At 38.9% G+C, this 21426-nt stretch overlaps 1 protein-coding gene across 1 annotated transcript in view; it reads right to left on the bottom strand.

The window, feature by feature from the left end:
- Nucleotides 1-3009: 3009 nt before the first annotated feature.
- The window catches only part of LOC104534125 (cadherin-6), a 48476-nt gene continuing 30059 nt past the window's right edge, over nucleotides 3010-21426 (bottom strand). Inside the window, exons 6-11 of the mRNA XM_010181916.1 lie at nucleotides 19951-20204; nucleotides 13356-13492; nucleotides 8670-8791; nucleotides 7751-7868; nucleotides 7412-7663; nucleotides 3010-3751 (exon numbers count right to left, since the gene is read on the bottom strand). Of these exons, the coding sequence (XP_010180218.1) occupies nucleotides 3261-3751; nucleotides 7412-7663; nucleotides 7751-7868; nucleotides 8670-8791; nucleotides 13356-13492; nucleotides 19951-20204 (1374 nt within the window). The 3' untranslated portion in view covers nucleotides 3010-3260. The remainder of the gene's footprint in view (nucleotides 3752-7411; nucleotides 7664-7750; nucleotides 7869-8669; nucleotides 8792-13355; nucleotides 13493-19950; nucleotides 20205-21426) is intronic.

Genomic DNA, 21426 nt, shown 5'->3' with positions numbered 1-21426 from the left:
AGATGCATAAATAATAATTTGGATGTGAGGTTTGCCATGAATTTTCTTAGAAGAATCCATTTGCTATTCAGGCACCATATTTGTGGTGACATAACATAATCTTATATATAGTATATTTACACAACAGGCACGAGTAGCCACTCTCTATTATTTACTGTGTCACTCAATGGACAAGATAAAACCAGCTTTCAATTCAAAGGAAAAAAAAAGGGAAAAAAAAGAAACTTGAGTTTGGACTGCTACTAACAATCACTAAATAAGACAAAATCACTGTACAAATGTAGGAAAGTAGTTACAAGATCCGTGATCCTCCTGTCTTGTTACTCCACCCCAAGGAGTGACCAGTGCCAGCTGACCCACAGGGTGGCCCAGTCTTTTTGGGGTGCAAGGTCTATTTTCAGTCAAGCGAGGGCGACTCCCTCTTCCCTGCAAGCTGGGAATGGCTTGCAGGGCCAAATACGTGCGCGGTTTCACAGCCATCTCTGCTGTCCCCTCCACACGCAAATCTCTGTCCTCCTGAGGAGGGGAGGGACAGTTCACTGGCTCACCTTGGACATCCAAATCGACTCTGAGCTTGAGGCCTTTTGCACCCCATGCAATGAAGGGTGAGATACAGGTGTGTGGTAGGGGGGCAATTTGGAAGAGTGCCCTGAGGGGTACACTGTTTCCGCTGACTATGAGGAAAGCAGTCCAAAGTGAGTGAGCTGTGGCAGGTGGTGGTGAGCATCTGCTGCTCCTCCATGTATCTGAAATCCAGATGGTTCCTCCTATGAGCCAGAGCCAGGTTTCAGACAGGTTGCCTCCCAGATGCTCAGGTTTCAAGGAAGCCATGAAGAGCTAGGCTTTCAAAGGTTTGTATCTTCTTAAATTACTGAGGGGCCCTCAGGAGGACATAAAAAGGACCTTGTTGTGCTATTGCTGTTGTGATGGGCACAACAGCCTCAGCCCCTAAACAGTGGGGTTAGGCACTGCGCTCTGCTGCACTGAAGCACTGTTAGATGCCTCCATCAGCGAGACTGGAGGCTCAGCTGCCTTTGAAATCTTGGGTTCCTCCACTCTGAAAACCCATCTAATTGATCATGCTGGGCATCTGCAAGCCGTTCACTGCCTTGCCCTAAGCCTGTAAATCTGCAGTGCTTCCCACTGCGAAGGAGTCCTTTCCAATCCCAGCCAGGCACCACAGCATGACTGGCACATCCTCTTTGCTGTGAGCCAGTTTGCAAAACCTGAAATTATGTCGTCGTGCATGTAAAAGTCTAATACTCAGACATCTTACTGCTCTCTTTATTTAACTCTCTAGGAGTAATGAATTCTAGGGATTAATTTTTAATCCCTTTTAATTTTCTGTTTATTAATCTTTTCCCTCCTCTCTTTATATCTAGAGCAAATTTGAGCTGTTGTTTAGTTTTCCAGCTGAATCATTGAAGATTTGGGAGAGGGGGAAAATAGATCCATGCCTGTAATTCTAGTATTAAATACTATTTCAAAATGAAATACATTAGCTTAGTTATGTATGAGGTCTATAAAAAAAATAAATTAAAAAAATCCTTCTTTCCTTGGCACAGTGCCATGGGCTGTGTTCCTGCTTTCGGATCCAGGGCAGCTTTTAGCTCCTGGGACTGTATATGTCCCATGGCAGCCCCTTAAGGTTTTCTTCAGATAGCCTCTCTTAGATGGCTGGATTTGAACAGCAGCAGCTGCATATGCTTGACAATGTGCTTGACAAACCAGCAGAAATACTGAGTGGTGCGCACGCTGTAAAGAAACTTGTTTAGGCCTAAGACTATGGACTCTTCTCCCATCTCACTCCTGGACAAAAATTACTTAGCTTGGCAAAGCAGATAAACACACACGAGAGACTTGTGATTAAAATTTTACCCTTTGGTGAAATCTTTAACAACACTGGCCAAATAGTTTATTTTTTAAAAATGACTTATAGTTATAAACCATGCTTTTCAGACCACTGGAATGACAATTGAGTCTCACTTGCGCATTCAGGGCTTGAATCTGGGAAAAAAAGCCCCAGAAAACCAACAACCCAAAAGCATGAGAAATTACTTCCTTTGGCAAAATGCCAGGATTTTCAATCTCTAAAGCATTTTCCAAGTGACTTCTGTAACTCTTGCAACATCCTGATGAGGTAGGCATTATCTCCCCACTTTACAAATAGAACTGGGCAGAGTCAGTCAAGAAGCCACCCTGGGCATCCAGGCCAGGAAGGTCAGGACAAAAAAAGCACTTTCCTCCTTTGCAGTTGCTCCTTTTGCCCCAGTGGGTGGCAGCCACCTTGAGGTTACTTCTCCCCTCCTGCACATGAGAAAAGGCAGCAGTAGATGTGTATGAAAAGCCCGACTTCCACCTCCCTAGCATAGTGACCATCACTGAACTGGAAAAAGTATGAAGGAAAGCACAGTTATGATCTTCTCCTTCCTCCAAGTGATGATCTAATCTGGAGTTGGGCTGGATGACTTTCCCCATATCTTAAGAAAAGTCTGGGTTAGAACCGGGAAACCATCTAAGAATTAGATACTGAGGCTACTGACTGCACACACATGCACGCACACACATCTCTCCAGCAATGCTAGGTCAGAAGAATATATACATAGCAGTCAATGAACTATATATATGTGTGTGTTAGTATGATTCAGTGCATTGGGGGCAAGGACGAGTTCTAGAAAAACACTTAGATTTAAATAACCATTAGGCCTTTCTACCCTCCTCATGAGTAAAATGCATGTTTGATGTTTTTTTCTCAGCTGACTCTACTTGTATAATAAACCTTCATTGCATCACCACTACTTTTGACTATAATACATAGGGTAAACTAGGGTACCTCATTATGTTGGGATGTGCAATGCACAATCGACAGAGCAGTCGTCTGAGCTGAATAGTCTGAACACAAGTAAAAAGAGCAAGTGAGCCTAAACAGTAATATACTCCAATTTACAATATAAGCAGAACAAGTAAAAATATTGCTCCCCATCTGATCCTTTTTTCCCCTCCACTACTGCCGTGCCTGTAAGATTGGCTTGGTAAACTGGATGGGCTAAAAAATAAGAACTTTGCCTCTTGGAAGCTCATAAAATGATACGAGAAAAAGTTTTCTGACGGCTGATCCACACAGACTGCAGTCATTAGACAATTCAAATGGGTAGAACAGCTGTGGAGAAATAGAAAGAAAGAGCCACTTCACATATCTCAATGCTGTTTCTGAAAACGAGGAAGGAGAAAAAAAAAAAGGAAAAAAAAAAGGCAATGTATTAAGAGTCTTTGTCACTGTCCATTGCACCATACATATCTGCCAGCTTTTTAAACCTAGGCCCCCAGTCACTGAGGTAATCGTAGTCCTGATCTCCGTCTGTAGTCACCGACTCCAAGGAGCTGAGGGACTCAGCCACAGAACCATTACCTTCGTATGCGTAGGTTGCTAACGAGTCATACGGTGGTGCCGTTGGGTCTGTATCATTTTCCTTTAACCTTTGGTTAATGAAATCTCTGACATCCGTGTTATCTCGTGCTGTTGCAGTCCGCCGTGGCATAAAAAGTGTTTCCGGCACAATGTCTCTGCGCAATTTATTATCATCTATGGCTTCAGGATTCCTCAGCGTGCCGATATCAAACGCCTGGGTGTCTTCCTCTCCACCACCTTCATCATTATAACTGACAATGTTGTCTCTGATGTCTTCTTTGGAAATAATCAAAGGCTCTTTTTTCCGCTGCCGTCTCAGTGCTGCAAACAGCACCACTGTAACTGGAAACAAAAATAACAGGGGAAAAGAAAGGGAAAGGTTAATCCCTAACTCCATTAAAACCCCAAAGAAATGCCATGCCTCTGCTCGAATTCAAAGTTCTAAAAGATGTTTTGCAAAACTGCGAATGCACACATCAGGTTTTTAGACTGTGCTCGCTCTGCCTTGTGAGTACCTTGGGAGATGAAATGGCACAGATATGCACTAGAAGAAAGGAAACGTCAAGCTTGTAAGAAGCCAAGTGTCTGTTTGTCAGTAGGCACATTTTTACCCAGAGTCATATAGCAATTTTGTTGCCTTGAGAACAGGACTAGTTTCATGAGAGTTGGGAAGAGAGAAACACTTATTTTGGAGACAAAATAAGTAGCATCAGAAGTTATTTACCTTGAACTGCTGGGATGAGGTGTAACTTGTGTTGTGGACAAGGCTAGTATGTATGGGGCTGGGATAAAAGGTTAACAAAGCTGCATTTCAAGGTAAATAGATCTATCCTCCTCTGGGAAAAAAGCTTGGAATATGAAGTGCATTTTCAACCAGCATGCACTGAAAGTCCAAGTTTTATTAACTTCTTTGGCATGTTTTTACGAAGTAGAACACCTTAAAAAAGTACATGGCTTAAATCTTAGACTGATGAGATATAGTCATGATATTATTTAATCCGACAAAGGCATGAGATTTCTCAAACAGATAATTTTATGCATTACATTATAGAATGCATGTGTGTATATATACATATAAATGTATATATATACACACACACACACACATTTCGTTTATTTGGAGGGCAGGAGCTCTTTCCAAGGCCCTGATCCACACTGAAATGTTTTTACTCAATACTGATCCCCAGTACTGCTGGAGAATTGGGCACAGAGGGTAGGAGGTGATATGTTCAACACTTTATTTCCTTTAGAAGTTAATTTCACATTTTTTAGCTGAATTCTACCTTAATGACTGAATATTTATGAATTAATAGCAGCAAGGTGCAGGGATGTATTACTACTGTCACTGTTGGTTCGGTACTTTGAGGTCCACAGTGCTCAGTATTTCAGTTCTGCTATGCAGTCTCCAAGAAAAGACACATCTTGCTGTCTCTCTAGTTCTTTCATAGCAAATCAAAGCAAATCAGAAAATGCCTAAACTCATTGACATAAGATGATAAGGTGGATCAAGATTATCTTTCATGTCAACTGTGTTTCTAAAATGGTGTGTGTCAAAGCACAGTAACTGTTAAAGACTTTTTATGGCAGTCCTTTCCTCATTTGTGGCTCTGTTAAGGGAAATGCCAAGGACTGAGAATGTCCCCAAACCAAAATTTTAGCCCATTGCAACTTGTCTTTCTTAGCTTCTTTTGTCAGACAAAAAATTATCATATTTTTTAAATTACGGGCTCCTCTGCAGGTTTGCTTAGAGCCTGAAACTATCTGGGGGTGTGCTCAAGCATGTCATAGAAGAGTCTTGTATTCTTTTTCTCCGTTGACTATAGAGGGATTTTAAGATGACTGGATAAAGTAGGAAAATGCTCTAATACCTGCTGTGTCTTTACTACAGGAATAGAGTGAGTAAGGGAGAATATCTGTTAATGTCAGCTGAAAGGAAATAGGTGAGGTGGTGAAACTGAAGGAATTAGGAGGGCTGGTTCAAATGCTGAAAGCTTTGGGCTCTTACCCGAATGATGAGGATTTACTTATGATGTAATCTTAAAGTCCTAATTTAAGTGCTGCTTCCTTGTGGTGCTGTGAAAGAATGCAGTGGAAGAGAATTCTCTTCCTTGAGTATAAAGCTGTGACACTACGTGGGAGGACTGGGGAAAGGTCTATGTGAGGGAACAGAGACAGCTGGAGAAAATTCTGGAGAACTTGAAAAACACAGTGTTGATTTTGAATGGGTGTCCAGAATAGCAACCGGTAGAATGATCTAAGAAAGCACAGGACTGATAGTTTTTATGTGGATGGGTTGCTCAAGTATCTCATTAACAAAAATAAGTGTTACATAGAGTATGCAAGGATGAGACTTTGATAATTATGTCACATCTCTGATACTTGGGGGTTTTTTTTTGTGCTGGACTTACAGGCAAAAAAACCCCATTAGATATTATATGTTAAAGTACATCATGCTTATTTGCATGTCAGTGTTTAGCAGTATCTGAGGTCTCTTGATAAGCTGTCAGACTTACTCAAACTGCAGATAAACCTAGCAATTTACAGGCACTTTTTGTTATTACTAAACTTTAAACTGTGGTTCAGGTCTGCCCAGAGTATTGTTTTTCACTCAGTGGTGGATGCACATGCAAGCCCTGCAACCAGCCTGAAAATAGAAAATTATATAGCTGAGTTAATTGAAAATCTGCTTATGGTGCATGGTGGCATGAGCAGTAATTGACATAAAGTGCTGCTTAGCACACAGAATCAATTATTTTCGATTGACATAAACCAGGAAATCATTTAATGTCAGATTGATATTAATGAGAACAGTTGTACTAATGAGTGCAAGACTATCTGCAGCATTAGATTTCTTTTTCTGGTAAGGAACTTGATACAAACTGAGCTCAGGCCTTAAAGACCATGTTTTGAAAAATGAATTTAATGGCAAATTAAGGGTAAGATTGTTACTGTGGGAATCTTTTCTGAAAATGAGATAGTACTTATTTAGGCAAGTCATGGCTATATTGTTGAATTCCGAGAATCACAATGCGGTCTTTAATTTATCACTGGAGAGGGAAATTTTGCTAATAGCAAAGTTCAGGATGATTCTATAATGGTGATGAGCCTGTCCAAGGAAGATATGAGTATGGTAGAAAGAAATGGAATCACAGAGAAACGTTTTCTCCCCTGGTTCACCTTACTGGTATAAAATTGGTCTGACTCTTCTTTCCTGGACAGATACTAAAGGTGACTGATAAAGTCTCCCTGAGAACTGCCGGTGTTGTATAGTACAGTTCTCCCCAGAAGAAAAGACTATGGCTAATGGCCAAAGAACCTATCATCTCTGTTTGCTGCACAAGAGGAGTGGAACCCAAGTAACAGGAGTGTGAGAGATTTTGCAAACTGTCCTTATTTTCAGGTTAAAAAAATACTGACTACCTGTAAGTGCTGTAACCAGAGATCTGTACATCCTCCATACTCAAGATGCAAACTCTTCGTATTTACAGGTTCCTGAAAGGGAGAACCCTGCAGCTTTTGAGAAAGTGCTTTAGTAGCTACTCCATTTCAGCTTCTTTTTCCAATGGAACAAAAGCGCTGAGCCTTTTTTCTCCTCAGTTTAAATACAGGAAATTAATTAAAATGAAGTTTTCTGGCCTCCTTCTAATGTCAACAGAAAGAGACGGATACCTGCAGAGGGTGATTGCTCTGGTTCACCTCAGATATCAATTACGAAATGGGATGAATGTCTCTCTAGAAGTGATTGTCTCGTTCTGTTGACCAAAGGGTGTAGCCCAGATATCTTCTCTTGCTTGGATATTACTAACTTTTTGACAACTAGGATTACATAGGATGTGTTCTACACACCATATCTGTAGCAGCCCTCAGGAGAGGAAATACAATAACATAAATGCAGGATAAGACAAGGATGTCTTTGTTTTGCTCTTGTCCTAACCTTGATATAAACACTGGTAGCAATGTAGAATAACCATGAAAGGAACAAAATGTGTCTGAACTACTTACCAAGCAATATAATGATACAAAGAAGAATGGCAATCAGAGCCCCAGTGCTAAGACCAGTAGGATGAATCAAGGCTTCTGCATTACAGGACAGCATCTTTCCTCGATGGTCACAAGCACATACTCTAATAGTCACTGTTTCAGTGCTGCTCTGTATAGGGTAGTCATTGTCTGATATTACCACTGGCAAGAAGTAGGTGCTCATTTCATGCCGGTTATATCTGGTTTTTCGGGTGAATATCCCTGCTGTGTTGTCTGGAAACACAAAGCACATATTAAATCTTCATCTGAAGACTGAAAGCAAGGATGAGATAATAAAGAAAAGTCTTCCTAGAAATTCACCTCGGTTGTCCTGTAGTGTAAAGTTTGAGCTGCTGGCTGCCTCGGGTGCTAAGGAGAATGAAAACTGATGTCCGCTGTAAGGGTCATCTTTATCAACGGCACTTAATGTTTGTATAAGCTGAAACAATAAGAACAAAATTATCTTCAAAGTCAGTGGACCTTATGCTTATCTATGTTCTTTAGGATTGTAAAGCAATCTTACAATATTCATTCTTTTCTTCTGCTTTAAGGCAGCTGATGCTGCTATCTGAACTTAACAGAAGTGGTCCATATGCTGTCAATGCTGGTTAGGGTGACCGTGCTATCAGCCAGTAACATAATGACTTTCCATAACTTTCCTGCAAGTTGGCAGGAAAACCATGTTGAATTCAAGAGCAGGCTTGGGTTGATGCTACTCCAGACAGGTAGGAAACCTTTGCATGTGTCAAGCAATAGAGGTGAAAGGTGAGACAATCCAAGCTGACTGTATGTTTATCTACCCAAATCTCGTAACACAGGAATTGCTTGGCTGAATCTTCCAAATTATCTGCTACTTTGAATGATTTAGTAATAGGACTGGTAGAGTGAGAGTTATCTGGCAGGAAATAGTTATATCACAGACAGGACCTCTAACAGTTATGGACCTGAAGATGTTTTTGAAGAAGACAGTGGAGGTGCCTGAATAAAGCAGAGACTCACAGAATGAAAATGAATCAGAGATAACAAGGTACAGAACAGAAAACAACAGTGTAAAACATACTGTCACATTAGCTGCAAGAATACTAAGTGTAATCAGATACTGTGCAGCCACTGTTTAGTTTAATTTTGCAAAACTGACAGTTTCATGCACTGCAACGTGTACTCTTGATGAGGTGATGCAAGAGGAGTAGCAAAACTCAATTAATTTGGATTACTTTCTTAGTACAAGCAGACAACACACCTGTTCTGCCTTTGCATTTTCACAGACGAAGGTCTCATAAAACATGGCAAACTCTGGAGCATTGTCATTTACATCCAAAATCTTAATAAACACTGGGACACGGCTGCTTTGTTTTGGGTTGTCTGAAATGATAAAACCATAAATAATAGAGATTTTATTTAGCCCAGCTACTGATTCAGTGCAGGAGAAGAAAAAGACAGACTTAAGGACTCTTTGCCTTAATTCATCTCAGCTACAACATTCCACTTACATTCTGTTGATTTCTGGGGAAATTTTATGGGGTGAACTCCACAAAATTATGCTGTGTTATCGTTACTCTGATTCTGTGTATGCTATACAATTAAGATTGGGTAGGAGTCCAGGATTTACAAAATTCTTTGAAGACTGCAAGTATGATTATGAATGTATGTGTGACGTAAGTGTGAGATAAATATATATATATATACACACACACACATATATAAAAATATATATATAAATATTGGAATTAAATGAAATCTATTTATTACCCTAACTGATACAGTTTGGTGGTAAAAAAGTTTCTAGAACATATTCCCTTCCGTAACTCTGAAACAGGAGGCTGAAGAGTCATGAAGAGATGATTTTTTTCCCCTACAAATCTTGTGACACAGTTCCTTAAGCTAACATGATTATCATTATGTTATGCAAATAGTAACTGCTGCTGCGATCAGAGATATTTTCTAATCTGTTGTGAATTGATTTGGCTGATATTCTAAAGCTGAGACTAAAATGTATCAGCTGAAGAACGTAAGCACTATATAGAATCTGTAGATCGTCATATGTAAACATGAAATTTTTTCCCTGTAAGGACTGCATAGTGCCAAGAGATTGAATTTGACAAGGATGTTCCTGAACAAAAGATACTGATGAAAATATTGTCATCTTTCTAGATATAAATGAAAACATTTGAAAATGAACCACATTGTATAGACCATTCCTTATCCTGTTGGACTAATGGTCCTATTGGACCATACCTTATCATTTTGGCGGGAGACAGACAGGCTTTAGATACACAAAATAAGGAGGAAAAGCAACAGGCAGCAGCCTTGCCTAGGAGCCATGAATAGTGAAATAGGCAAGATTCTGAGGCAAAAAGTCACATCATAACAACCATTGATTCCTAAAAGGTGCAAGACCTGCACCCAAACCAAGTTGTCATGACCAATCAAAAGGAAACCAGGAGACATTGCCAGGACTTGAACTGTGTCCTTTGTGCTCCATATCACACAAAACATGATCTAGGCCACACTTCGACATACCCACCTCAGTGCCTGTGAGTATGTGGGTGTGGGAATGCAAGAGAGTGAAAGCTATGAGGAAATGAGTGTGATTGAAATGAATTTCATTTAAAATAAATACCTTCCCGCTCCCTTTCATGAGGGCTCTCAGCGACTTTTGCTGCGTTAATTTCCTACCCGTGTTAATATAGTTTATTAATGCATTTTAACCTATGATTCAAGTGAAAAAATAGTGCAATAAAATATAGCAAATCTAAGTTTCTGTATGCATCTGCAAGTATTCATTATAGTAGCTTGTTGAGTTAGGCTTTAATAAAAGTCCTATTACTGTGTTTATCATTCTTTTATAAATTTGAAAATGTCTCCTCCAAAATTGGCACTGTATATTTTTATTACAGAGCTCAGTCATTTGGACAAAATATTGTGCTTTAAAGCTCCACAGTCCCACTGAAGTTAATATGATTCTATTAGGCATAAACCACTCTAATATGAACCATTGGGCTAAATTCATTCAATGTATAAAATAACAGTTTATGTATAATATAGACTAGGCTGAATGCGCTAAAATACATCAATACGAATGTTGAATTTTTATAATAGGCAGAAATAAAAGGTACTCATTTGAAGTTGCAGGACTATTGGCAAGACTATTTTGTAAGGGCATACCTTTCTAACAAATACATTCAAATATATTGGCAGACGTGTTGCTTTTCCTCTCAAGGATTACAATTGTTTTCTTTCTTGCTTTTTGAACTATTAAATATGACTCTATGATTTTTCATTTTATTTCTAAGTGCTTAAGATTCTCACAGTTTAAAATGATACTGTAATAAATGGAAGCTTCATTTAAAAATCTGTGCTCTATGGACATGGACCTTTTTTATGATTTTAATGGTAAGTTGAAATATATGTATACAACCTAAAGTCTTTTTTGGTCATCTTTCAAATTACTTTTGCAAACTAATTAATGTAGGTTAATTTGTTTGCATTAGCCTTTAATTACTGCTGGGCTACATCTCTGAAAAAAGCTCCACAGATAAACTGCTCCACTCAATGAACTGCTTAAACCTATTCATCTCTTCAGTGGTAGGTTTTCTATTAAGCCAGCAACTAAACTGTTAAAAGTTTTGGTTTGTTGGGGTTTTTTTTGTGAATACAGCCTCAAAGTCTGCCAATGCTTGATTTACCCTTAAGTGTTAAGTAGAGAATATTTAAAAATACTGTGGAAATTCTCTCCAGTAAATCAGCTGTAATTCTGCAGCTGTGAAGTCCTCTGTATTGAGTTTTATTTCCAGTTTGTCTTCTGACTGTAGCAGATGTACTGAACCAATGTTTCACTATTTGTTTGCAAAATTCACAGCATGATTCTCCAGGCTGCTGAGCAACTGCAGCTCATACTGGTGAAAAAAGCCCAACATTTGAAAATGGACAACTGAGAATTCTAGATCATGAAAGAAAAAACAATTTCCTTATTTTCATTTTTTTCCTACTGTAAGATGAAATCAAGAACAGTCATCACTGAATGGTTTTTATCTTTATGACTGTACCTTTTTCTAAACTTTGTTTTGTTTTGTTTTTACACACACATTCATCTGAATGCACATCCTGCCTGTAACTTGACTGGATATTTCTTTTAGATTAGTTCAGTGAAATATATGTGGAGTTTGATGTGATGGTATGTCACTGAGACCAATCAATGACTAGCTGGAATTTAGTGGAGTAGGGCTTTAGCTACCCTTGCTAGAAATTACTGGGTTTAGCTAGAAGCATTAAGCAGTGGTGCTTTCCAGTCTAGTCTCTTGAGACTAAAATTAGTGAGGTAGCCTGGATCAGACCAAGGCTTCTTTGAACAGCTGCACTTCAGCCAAGAAAATTGCCTTTGCAAGTCATCTACCCCAGTTATGCCAAATCTGGTCCAGGCTCAGTGAAGCACAGCCTGGGAAGCAGCTTGTTGCAGCCTGGAAGGATTCAGACTAAAGAGAAATGGTAATTAAGACAGAAGCCTGTGTCAGACACAAAAGGTTTAGTTTAGAGTGTTTGGCCCAGCAGAAGGTCTGTCCTTAAGGGAGGAGGCAAGGAATTCAATGAGTATTTCATATAGAAGCTAAGCTGAATTTCAGATAGTATACCATTTTCTATACTCTATATTATTTCAGTTCCGCTGGGATCAATGCAAGTGTCCTTCCTAAATGTTATTGCTATTTTTTCCTTTTTAGGTGTTTATTTTTCCCCTCCTCCCCTACCCAGGAGCTCAGTCTGTAGTGTACAACTCTTGACCCTAGATCATGCCTTCAAAGACTTAACAGAAACACAAACACCTGACTAACAGGCAGGCAGAAGTCAGTGTTTGGTATGCTGAAACCACATACCAAGCTTTAAAAGGTGCAAGTTTTCAAGAGAGGCAGAGAACTATTAAGAAATATCATTACTGTAGACTCTAGCCCACTACTGTTTTACATAACCCCATCTGCTTGTGAAACATAGGATTGTTTCAAATCAGTTTTCAGTTTTAAAAAGACCTACAGAATAAAAGAAGCTGGAGTCTAGTGCTCCTTAGTTATACTCTTCTCACAGTTTAGCAGCTGATTGAGCCATGTACACATACATGCAACATAAGAAAGTAGAGCTTATGTTGTCTCAGATTATGTGGGTTTTTTAAAAAGCCTTTTAGCCTCTGAGTTACACAAAGACTTTGTGATGGTCATGGAACTGATGTGTATATTAGATCTATCTACCATTCCACCATGCTCCATAATCATACACGCTCTGACTCTGCAAAAGTGAATAGAATTGCATTCCCTAATATTTAGGCATGTCACATGCTCATAATTAATCTATTAAAATAAAGAGGATTGTTTATTAAGGCCACATACACATCCTTATCTAGATCCCTGGCATTTCAGCTCCTAAAATGAACATGACTAGTATTATCACTATATTGCTTCTGCTGATCAAACCTAAACCAAGTAATAGACTGATTTGTAACTATGGCTTGCAATTTCAAAGGACATGAAAGAAGTTAAAAATGAAAATCCTTAAAGCTGATTGAGTCCTGGGTTCCTAGCTCAGCCTGGCACCTTCAGTCTGGATCAGTCTGAATGCAGTCATGGAATGCAGTTTGGCTTTAAACCATCTTACTTTCTACATATGAATTTCAGAATTCAACAATCATGTTCAAAATTAAAAATGGCTATTACTGATTAGAAAGGTAGAATTGTTACCTTTCCTCCCTCCTCAGCTAAGTTACCTTTTCATGAACTGTGTCCCTAGTAAACATAAAACCTCTTGCAGATTTTCCACTTCTTCATTAGTATTGAGTGGACTATCCATATACCCTGACATCTACCCAGCCATGCTTTCCACATGCTCAGCTAACAGGCTAAATTCATTACATCAGGGACAGCGGTGGTATTTAGGTTTGACTTACTGATCTCTGCAGCTATTACTGTAATGTTGTGCCATAGCAGTGTTTCCCGGTCAAGGGGTTTTGAAGTAAATATCGAACCATTTCCTGAATTGATGTTGAATACTCTGTCCATATCAGTGTGTCGATCTACAGAGTACCTGCAAATATAGAGACAGCAGTTAGGAGAATGCTTTCCTTATAATTTCTGTGTTCTTATACCATTTTCTAAGACTAGGCATCAAACAGCTAGTAAATGGAGTTGCCTTTTGTTTTCAGCACAGGCTTCAGAGTCTTTATATATTCACACAAAGAGCTAGTTCTGAGCCACTGGATAATGACATGTTGGAGGTTTGATTTAGAAGGTGGAGCATTGTCACTGAATAAATGAATTACTGTGGAATTTATATACCTCTGAGAATCATAAAAGCTTTGTTTTTAGTAAGAAATGTGAAGTCTGTGTCCTGAAAGATATGAGGTTTATTTTAAGGCTGAGTTGGCTTTCCCATTATAAAACCCTCTTTTTATAGTTTGATATCTTAACTGTTCCAAATAATTTCTGATACGAAGTTTGACAGCTAGGGTGCATTTCTACCTTTCTCTTCCCAGTGTTTGAAAAGACTGCTCCCCAAAAACAAGTCAGTATGGAACAGAGATTCATTATTTTATGGTGCATGTCACATAAAAGTTTGCCATAATTCATTAAAACGAACATGCTCAGCCCTACTTGATGGTATCTATATGTGAAAATTAATGCTAACAAGCTCCAGAGAAGCTCAGAGTCTATGGATTCAAAATTTCAATCTGATCTTTTCCTTTTTTCTGCTGAACTGAACCCAACTTTACAAGCAGAGCTCTCCAGTTCACGGAAGAGGGTGCTACCACCCTGATTTAAATGCTGTGACTTGGATTCATCTCTCAAGAAGCGAAAATTCTTGCCTAAATTACAGAGGTTTTGGCAGAAATATGTCTCTCAAGTTACTAAACAAGAATACAATTGCATTATTCTGTTCCTGTTTCGAGCCCAAATGTGTGCTGATGTACAATCCAGAACAGAGCCATTGGAAGCCCAGTGTGCTCCCTTGGTCTGCAGGCCACATCGGTGGAGACAAGGCAACTACTGCTGTCCCTTGTGTCCAGGCAAGAATAAAGATACAGGTGAGCTGGTAGGCAGTCAGATGAAAATGACTGGCAGAGTTTACTGCCGCCACAGGATTGAGGGGCATGCAGAGACTGAAGAAAAATTTCCGCTCCTTGCTCTGCCTTGGGAGCAGCTGTGTGACATGTCCCTTATTCTGCACAGATTTCCCACTGTCTGTCCAATGTCTCTTAGCTTCTGAGGAAGATCTTGTATGGAAGAAGGAGGGAAGAGAAAAGTCCAGTTGCAACATGTCATTCTGACAAAGGTTTAAAATGAACTAACATGCCAACTATCTTGTAACTGCATTTTTAAAAATTCTTTGAAAGAAAAGAATGGGAATAATATCCACAACAAATTAGACTGGACTTATTCTAAAATGAGAATTTTAGTGTAGCCTACCTTCCTAAACAAAGCTGTAGTAAGTATTAACTATTTGCAATAAATTGTTTTTCTTTTTCCACGCTACATTCTTATGGAAAAAGACAAAATGAGATTCAAAGGTACTCGCACAGCTGAAGTTTTTTTGGTAGGGCTTGCATAGGCACACCTTGCTAGTTCAGGAGTTGATTTAGTTTTTATTTGTTGCTGTCACTTGTCTAACAGTACTGCAATTTCAGCTGCACGAAGTCAGCTGTGGTGTCACTAACCTAGTTCCTTCATGCAGTATAGTAATGTAACCATCAGCTTGAAAATAGTACATGAGAAGGTGTGTAACAAGCAGCACTGACTGATGGGACAGCTCCAGCAAACTGTGTTGCTTTGTCCAAATCTAAATAGTACATGTGAATTTGTTGACTTAGCTGAAATGTTTGATGGAAACAAGTTTATACAAACCCGTCTGACTCTCTTATATTTTGACAAAGTAAGTACTTGATATGGTAAACATTTCATTTTAGCTTTCATTCATTCAGGCTTTTATGTGATATTATGTTGGTATTTTTGAATTCAATTATTTTTCAGATATTCTGTAGCTCATTTCCATCTCTTTCAGCTGAAATACTTTGGTATTTCCATTTTGCAGTACATTTAGATCTTGCATTCCTATCTGAAATGAAGTATCAGGATTTTCCATAGATTAGCTGTTCCAGCCAACTTTAATAGTATGTTTCAGGCTCTTATTCAGCAAAATACTGAAGTAAGCAACTATCTTTAGGCATGAGTTGTCCATTCGTTGCTTTTTTTTCTTCAATTATGCTTTCATTCATGCTTCATATTATGAACGGACTTAAAATATTTTACTGCCTTAGCACATTTTAATGCCTTGGCATATTGTAATCACTATCTTTACTTTTTAAGATTTCCCAAATTCCAAATTCAATCTGTAGTATGGTATCTGGAAAAAAAAAAAAGTGTTCTAAGGTTACCGGAGCTGTAAGACTGAGAATGACTTCCTCAAGATATTAAGAACTTTAAAATATAAGTTCATGACCATGAGCCAGCACTGTGCCCTTGTGGCCAAGAAGGCCAATGGCATCCTGGGGTGTATCAGGAGGGGGATGGTTAGTAGGTCGAGAGAGGTTCTCCTCCCCCTCTACTCTGCCCTGGTGAGACCGCATCTGGAATATTGTGTCCAGTTCTGGGCCCCTCAGTTCAAGAAGGACAGGGAACTGCTGGAGAGAGTCCAGCGTAGGGCTACAAAGATGATTAAGGGAGTGGAGCATCTCCCTTATGAGGAGCGGCTGAGGGAGCTGGGTCTCTTTAGTTTGCAGAAGAGGAGACTGAGGGGAGACCTCATTCATGTCTATAAATATTTAAAGGGTGAGTGTCACGAGGATGGAGCCAGGCTCTTCTTGGTGACAAACAATGACAGGACAAGGGGCAATGGACACAAGCTGGAACACAGGAGGTTCCACTTAAATTTGAGAAGAAACTTCTTCTCAGTGAGCGTAACAGAGCACTGGAACAGGCTACCCAGAGAGGTTGTGGAGTCTCCTTCTCTGGAGACATTCAAAACCCGCCTGGACGTCTTCCTGTGTAACCTCATCTAGGTGTTCCTGCTCCGGCAGGTAGATTGGACTGGATGATCTTTTGAGGTCCCTTCCAATCCCTAACATTCTGTGATTCAGTGTGATTCTTGTAAAACCACATGTTTATTCAGTCACTGGTACAGTGGTAAGTTGAACTCACAAAAAAACCACAACCAGAGAACAGCTTCTTAATGAAATGTTAATTTTATTTCTTCATATCCAAAAGAAAATACACATAAGGTCAATGCAGTTAAAGTATATTCTAATTGTACCATTAACTCTGGACTAGAAGGTTAATTTTAATAAGCTGGACTGTCACTTCTGTTTCTCAGTTTGTACAATCCAGTCTCTTTTGATCAAGGACTGTTAATTATGTTCAACTGGTGGTAAATCTGACTTATGGATGATAACCTAAAAAGAATTAAGCAGACAACATCAAACTCATTTTTACATTCATTTAATGAAATTACTGCTGTGTATTTGTCAGGTTTCAGGACTTCATGCCTTTCAAACCTTGAGGAATTGACAAGCTAGGAAGTTAAAAGGTAGCTATGTAGATTTCAGTCTCTCCTTGTACATAACAGGAGGAAGGGGAGGGTGAAAGGGAGAATCTAGCACATGCAAATATGTTGTCACTAAAATACACAAACAAAATTAAGCCTTACATTTGTTTGCAGATCATTTTCATCTGGGATACTTTAGTAAATCAAATCACAGCAGGGAGACAGTTCCAGTGACTGATGAACTTCATTATGCCTCTGAGGAGTTACTATAGTAAAAAAACTCAACTAGCAATTTAAAAAGGTCTGATGTACAATACAGCAGTGCCAGTTACAGCATTTTTGTTTTTTCAGTATGCAGGGGCTCATATATTTCTGTGCTTAGATCAAAGACAAGCAGAATGCAAAACTTGGGGTTTTTTGTAACACAGCTGGACAGTGGAGTGTTACTCAGGAGTGTATTAATGTTGCTATGCACGGATGCATATTCAAATATAGCCAAACATCTACTGGTGTATTTTTGTATTTTCTTAATGTCATGTCACAGCAAAGCTTATTTATAAGGGCTGGACTGATGAAATGTAGCTCTACCAATACACAGGTCACAAACGATTACGCACTCTTACAGCCAGGGCAAAAATACACTTCGTAATTTGCTATTGCTTCCTTCTCTTCTGAAGTTCAGCATCTTGCTGTCTAATGTAACCACAAGTCAGGAAGATTTGTGGGTCAGGAAGGATTGTATACGTGAGTTTTTCATAATGAGTTTTCATAATGATATTGTGAAAGTTTCCTTTAATGGAATCAAAGGGGCTTTCATCTAACAGAGTTAGGGCTCAGTTTGTTTAAAAGGAGAAATCTTCATTTGAGTAGAGGAGAAAATGGAAGGTTTTCATGCTAATATCAAGTGTCTACAGATTTTATTTTTAACTGTCAAGAAAAATTGACAAGCAAGTGACAAGTCATACATATACATTCTAATTGCATCTTCGCCGAAGCTCAGAGTGAAAATCAGATTTAGCATCTCTATTGCATGATGGAAAAAAAAATCACCCTGTCAGAAAGATGCAGACTCAACCCATGCCCCTAAATTCTAGGAGATATTCAAGATATTAACACCATAACATTACATTTACTGCAAGCTAACATCTCTCAGGCTACTGCTCTCTGCTGATTTCCTTCCCCTCTTACTGATTTTCATGTTTCTTCTTGCTGTGTTTATTCCTGTTACTGTAACCTCTTCCTCATTTTTGTTTTTCTTCTCCTTTTACCTTTATTGTTGCATGCTATCAGAGTATAAAGAAGACAAATTTTCTGCTGCACTGCATCAATTGTGACACCTCTGCTAAATTTTGCTTAATAATTATCTGATACCTTAATACACAAAGTACCTATACTGTATTAAAAAACTGCCCATAGAAAGCTAGGTAAGTTGTAGCACACACAGTCAATTAATAGAAAAGAGCCAGTAGGCAGTACTCAGCAATGAAGAGTGTAATCCCTACCCACTGTAAATCATTTATAATTAGGAGCTGGTGCTGGTGTGAAATGCAAATGGTTGTAGTTATCACCACAGGGAAGCAGAGGAGCACTCCCCTCATTCTCCAGTGCTATTAGATATAAAAAGCTGGTTCATATGAAGACTACAAGGGGCCTGGGTCTCACCCCAACCAATCTTTCATCTTCATGCTAGCATGCCCATGAAGACATGCTACAGAAGGTCCCTGGGCTTCGCCAAAGTCAGCAAAACAGCATGTTGCTCTTTAAGTTACTATGCTCTGCTAGTCCAGAACTCCATATAATTGTTGCATGTCATAATTTAAGTGAAAGCAAACCTTAATTAAAATGAGAGGGCTTAGTCCTGAGCAAGAATTCACGTGCAGGGCATTGCATGTAAACTGAAGACAGAGCAGGTTTCTGCCAGAAATGTTTTAGATTTAGTTTCTTCAACTAGGAAATTAAGGTGATAACGTTAACCCTCTCACAAGATGAGCTGAGAGCTTAAAACTTACTCATGCCTCATAAACATTGTAAAATATCTTGATGAAAGATAGTTGTTTGCAGAAGTGCAAAGTATTGATGGATTGGATTTTTATTAAACCTGCATTGTTCTATTTTGATCTTAAGACTATGATTGCATTTCCAAGGTACCCAACCCAGACATGCTGAAAATTGACCTTGTTTTAGTATGGCTGTATTTTTCATTTCCTCCTCTTACTTGCCAATTAAAGTAGCAATGAACTTTAATTAAACCACACAACTATTTACAAGTTCTTTTATACTCTATCCAATATGACTTAAGTGCTCCAGTATGTTTTCAAATGTACTGAAACAATGTACCTATTTATTACATAAATAATGTAATTTATAAAAAATGAGGGCTTAGGTTTAGCTACTCTAGCCTTAAATTTCTTCCACTTCCTCTAAGACTAGTTTATTGATTATTGGAGGTATAATTTATGAAGTCTATGAGACTGATTTTTATCTTACTAACCTTACACTGATAAAAGTGAGATCAGAGTCTGTATGTGACCATGACAAGCTTTTAAGGCATTTCTACTGGCAGTTTAGAGAAGGTAGATGTGACCTCTGTTAAGCAGGTCTGGGTGGATGGGAGAAGAAAGGGCTGCTGAATCACCCTCCTGTCATATAGCCAAGAGGATGCACTGCACTGCACTGCACTGGAAAATGATAAAGGTGGAAGGAGAACAAGAACATCATCTTAGTGCTCTTTTTGCAGCAAATTCTTCCATGGTAGAAATAACCATAAACATTAGTTACTGAAGAGGATAGGACGTAATCCAAGTTGCAAGGGCCATGCAAACACAATCATACGTTACCTAGATATACTTAAGTGTGAGAGATCATTTACCATCTACAATAATCCATATTTAAGCATACCTGAATAATTTCATTATTAAAAGTGATTTTTTAAAAAGTGTGCTGACATGAAAAAAGCAAAGTTAAAGCTGGAAACTATTTATACACAAGCTGAAATAGTCTATGCTTACTTGACAGGGTTCTTGGCAGCATCGGGATCCTGAGCAGTTACTGCTCCTATTACACTGTTTATTGGAACATCTTCTCTCACTTCCATTATGTATGCTGGTCTGCTGAACACAGGGGGTTCATCTACATCCTCCACCTGAATTCTGACAGTAGCTGAGTCCTTGAATGGCCCCAGGTAGAGGAATCGAGGGTCCACATGAGTATTGGTAGCTTCCACTTTCAGAATATACAGATTTTTATTTTCAAAATCCAATGCCTGGGAAGAGAAGAAAAAAAAAAGGGTTTGAGAGGTCTGTGGGGATTGTTGTGTCTTGCAGCTAGATGAGCCAAATGAATGCGGAGATGTCATGGAGAGGTCTGTGCTAGATCACAGGAGATTGAAATGGAATTCAAATACCAGCACAAAGGAGAAAAACAGGGCTCTATGCTACTGATGAGCCAGTACAGAAAAAAACCACCAGTTTTTCGGGGAATTCTAGCCGGGAACTCCTAAACATCAATTAATTTTTGCTTCTCAAAGAGTCTTAACTCTTCATGACTTTTACCCTGTCATTTTTGGCATTTTGATGTTTTCTTGTCTATTCCTTGCTCTTAAGCACCACACACTAAAGGGAGGGAGATTTTCTAGGAGCTGCTTGTTAAATATTGGCATTCTGTCACTGAAAGGAAATGCTGTGACATCTAATGCCTGGATATCCAGGACCACCCATCAAGGAAAACATGATTTTATGGTAGGCTATGACTATATCACACTCTGTTAAAAGTATGAAGCAGCAGCATTTAGCAACTCTGTTACAATACATAGAGAAATGTGGGGAGAGAGTAGTTACCCCATTTTTTCATTAAGTTGTAGAAGTTTCACAGCTTCTGTCAGCAACAGACAGAAATGCAGAGTTAGACTGATATCATAATAAGCCCCTGGAAGGCATCTTCTAAAAAACAAGTAATGACAGGTGTCGTACTGATATCAACAAGCAAGTGCATGTTCGGAAAATCTACACAATGTCTGTCTAGTGATGACTGAACTTGAACTGATGGAGGATGATATCTGTAACCTTATCAAGCTTGCCTGATAACCTACTGTAAACAATATTTCTCAAACCTTTTCTGACAGCCAATGTACAACCTAGTAGATTATGTCCATTGTGATCCAGCAAGGCGCTGTGATTATTTTTTTCTAAAGCAAAAGCATTCTGATGGATTTATTAATTACATTTTTGCAAAATGTGAGTCAAAAGAAATTTGTCTATGTACGTTAATTCATTATAGCTATACAATTCAACATCTTTTGATAGTGCAAAATAGGCAATGTGATACTGATTATTTCTGTGGTCTTAACACAGCACCTTCTAGTATGTGAGCAAATCCTGTAAACATCTTAGAGAGAAAGTCACAGTTGAGTGGTGGTGCCTCCTTGAGTTATTCTATGGATATGTTCAGACTGTAAAATTTTTTCACAGTCCTATCCCACTCACTAG

The sequence above is a fragment of the Mesitornis unicolor genome, unplaced genomic scaffold (assembly GCF_000695765.1).
Source record: "Mesitornis unicolor isolate BGI_N332 unplaced genomic scaffold, ASM69576v1 scaffold22023, whole genome shotgun sequence".
Taxonomy (NCBI): domain Eukaryota; kingdom Metazoa; phylum Chordata; class Aves; order Mesitornithiformes; family Mesitornithidae; genus Mesitornis; species Mesitornis unicolor.
This window is presented reverse-complemented; position numbering and strand designations above follow the sequence as displayed.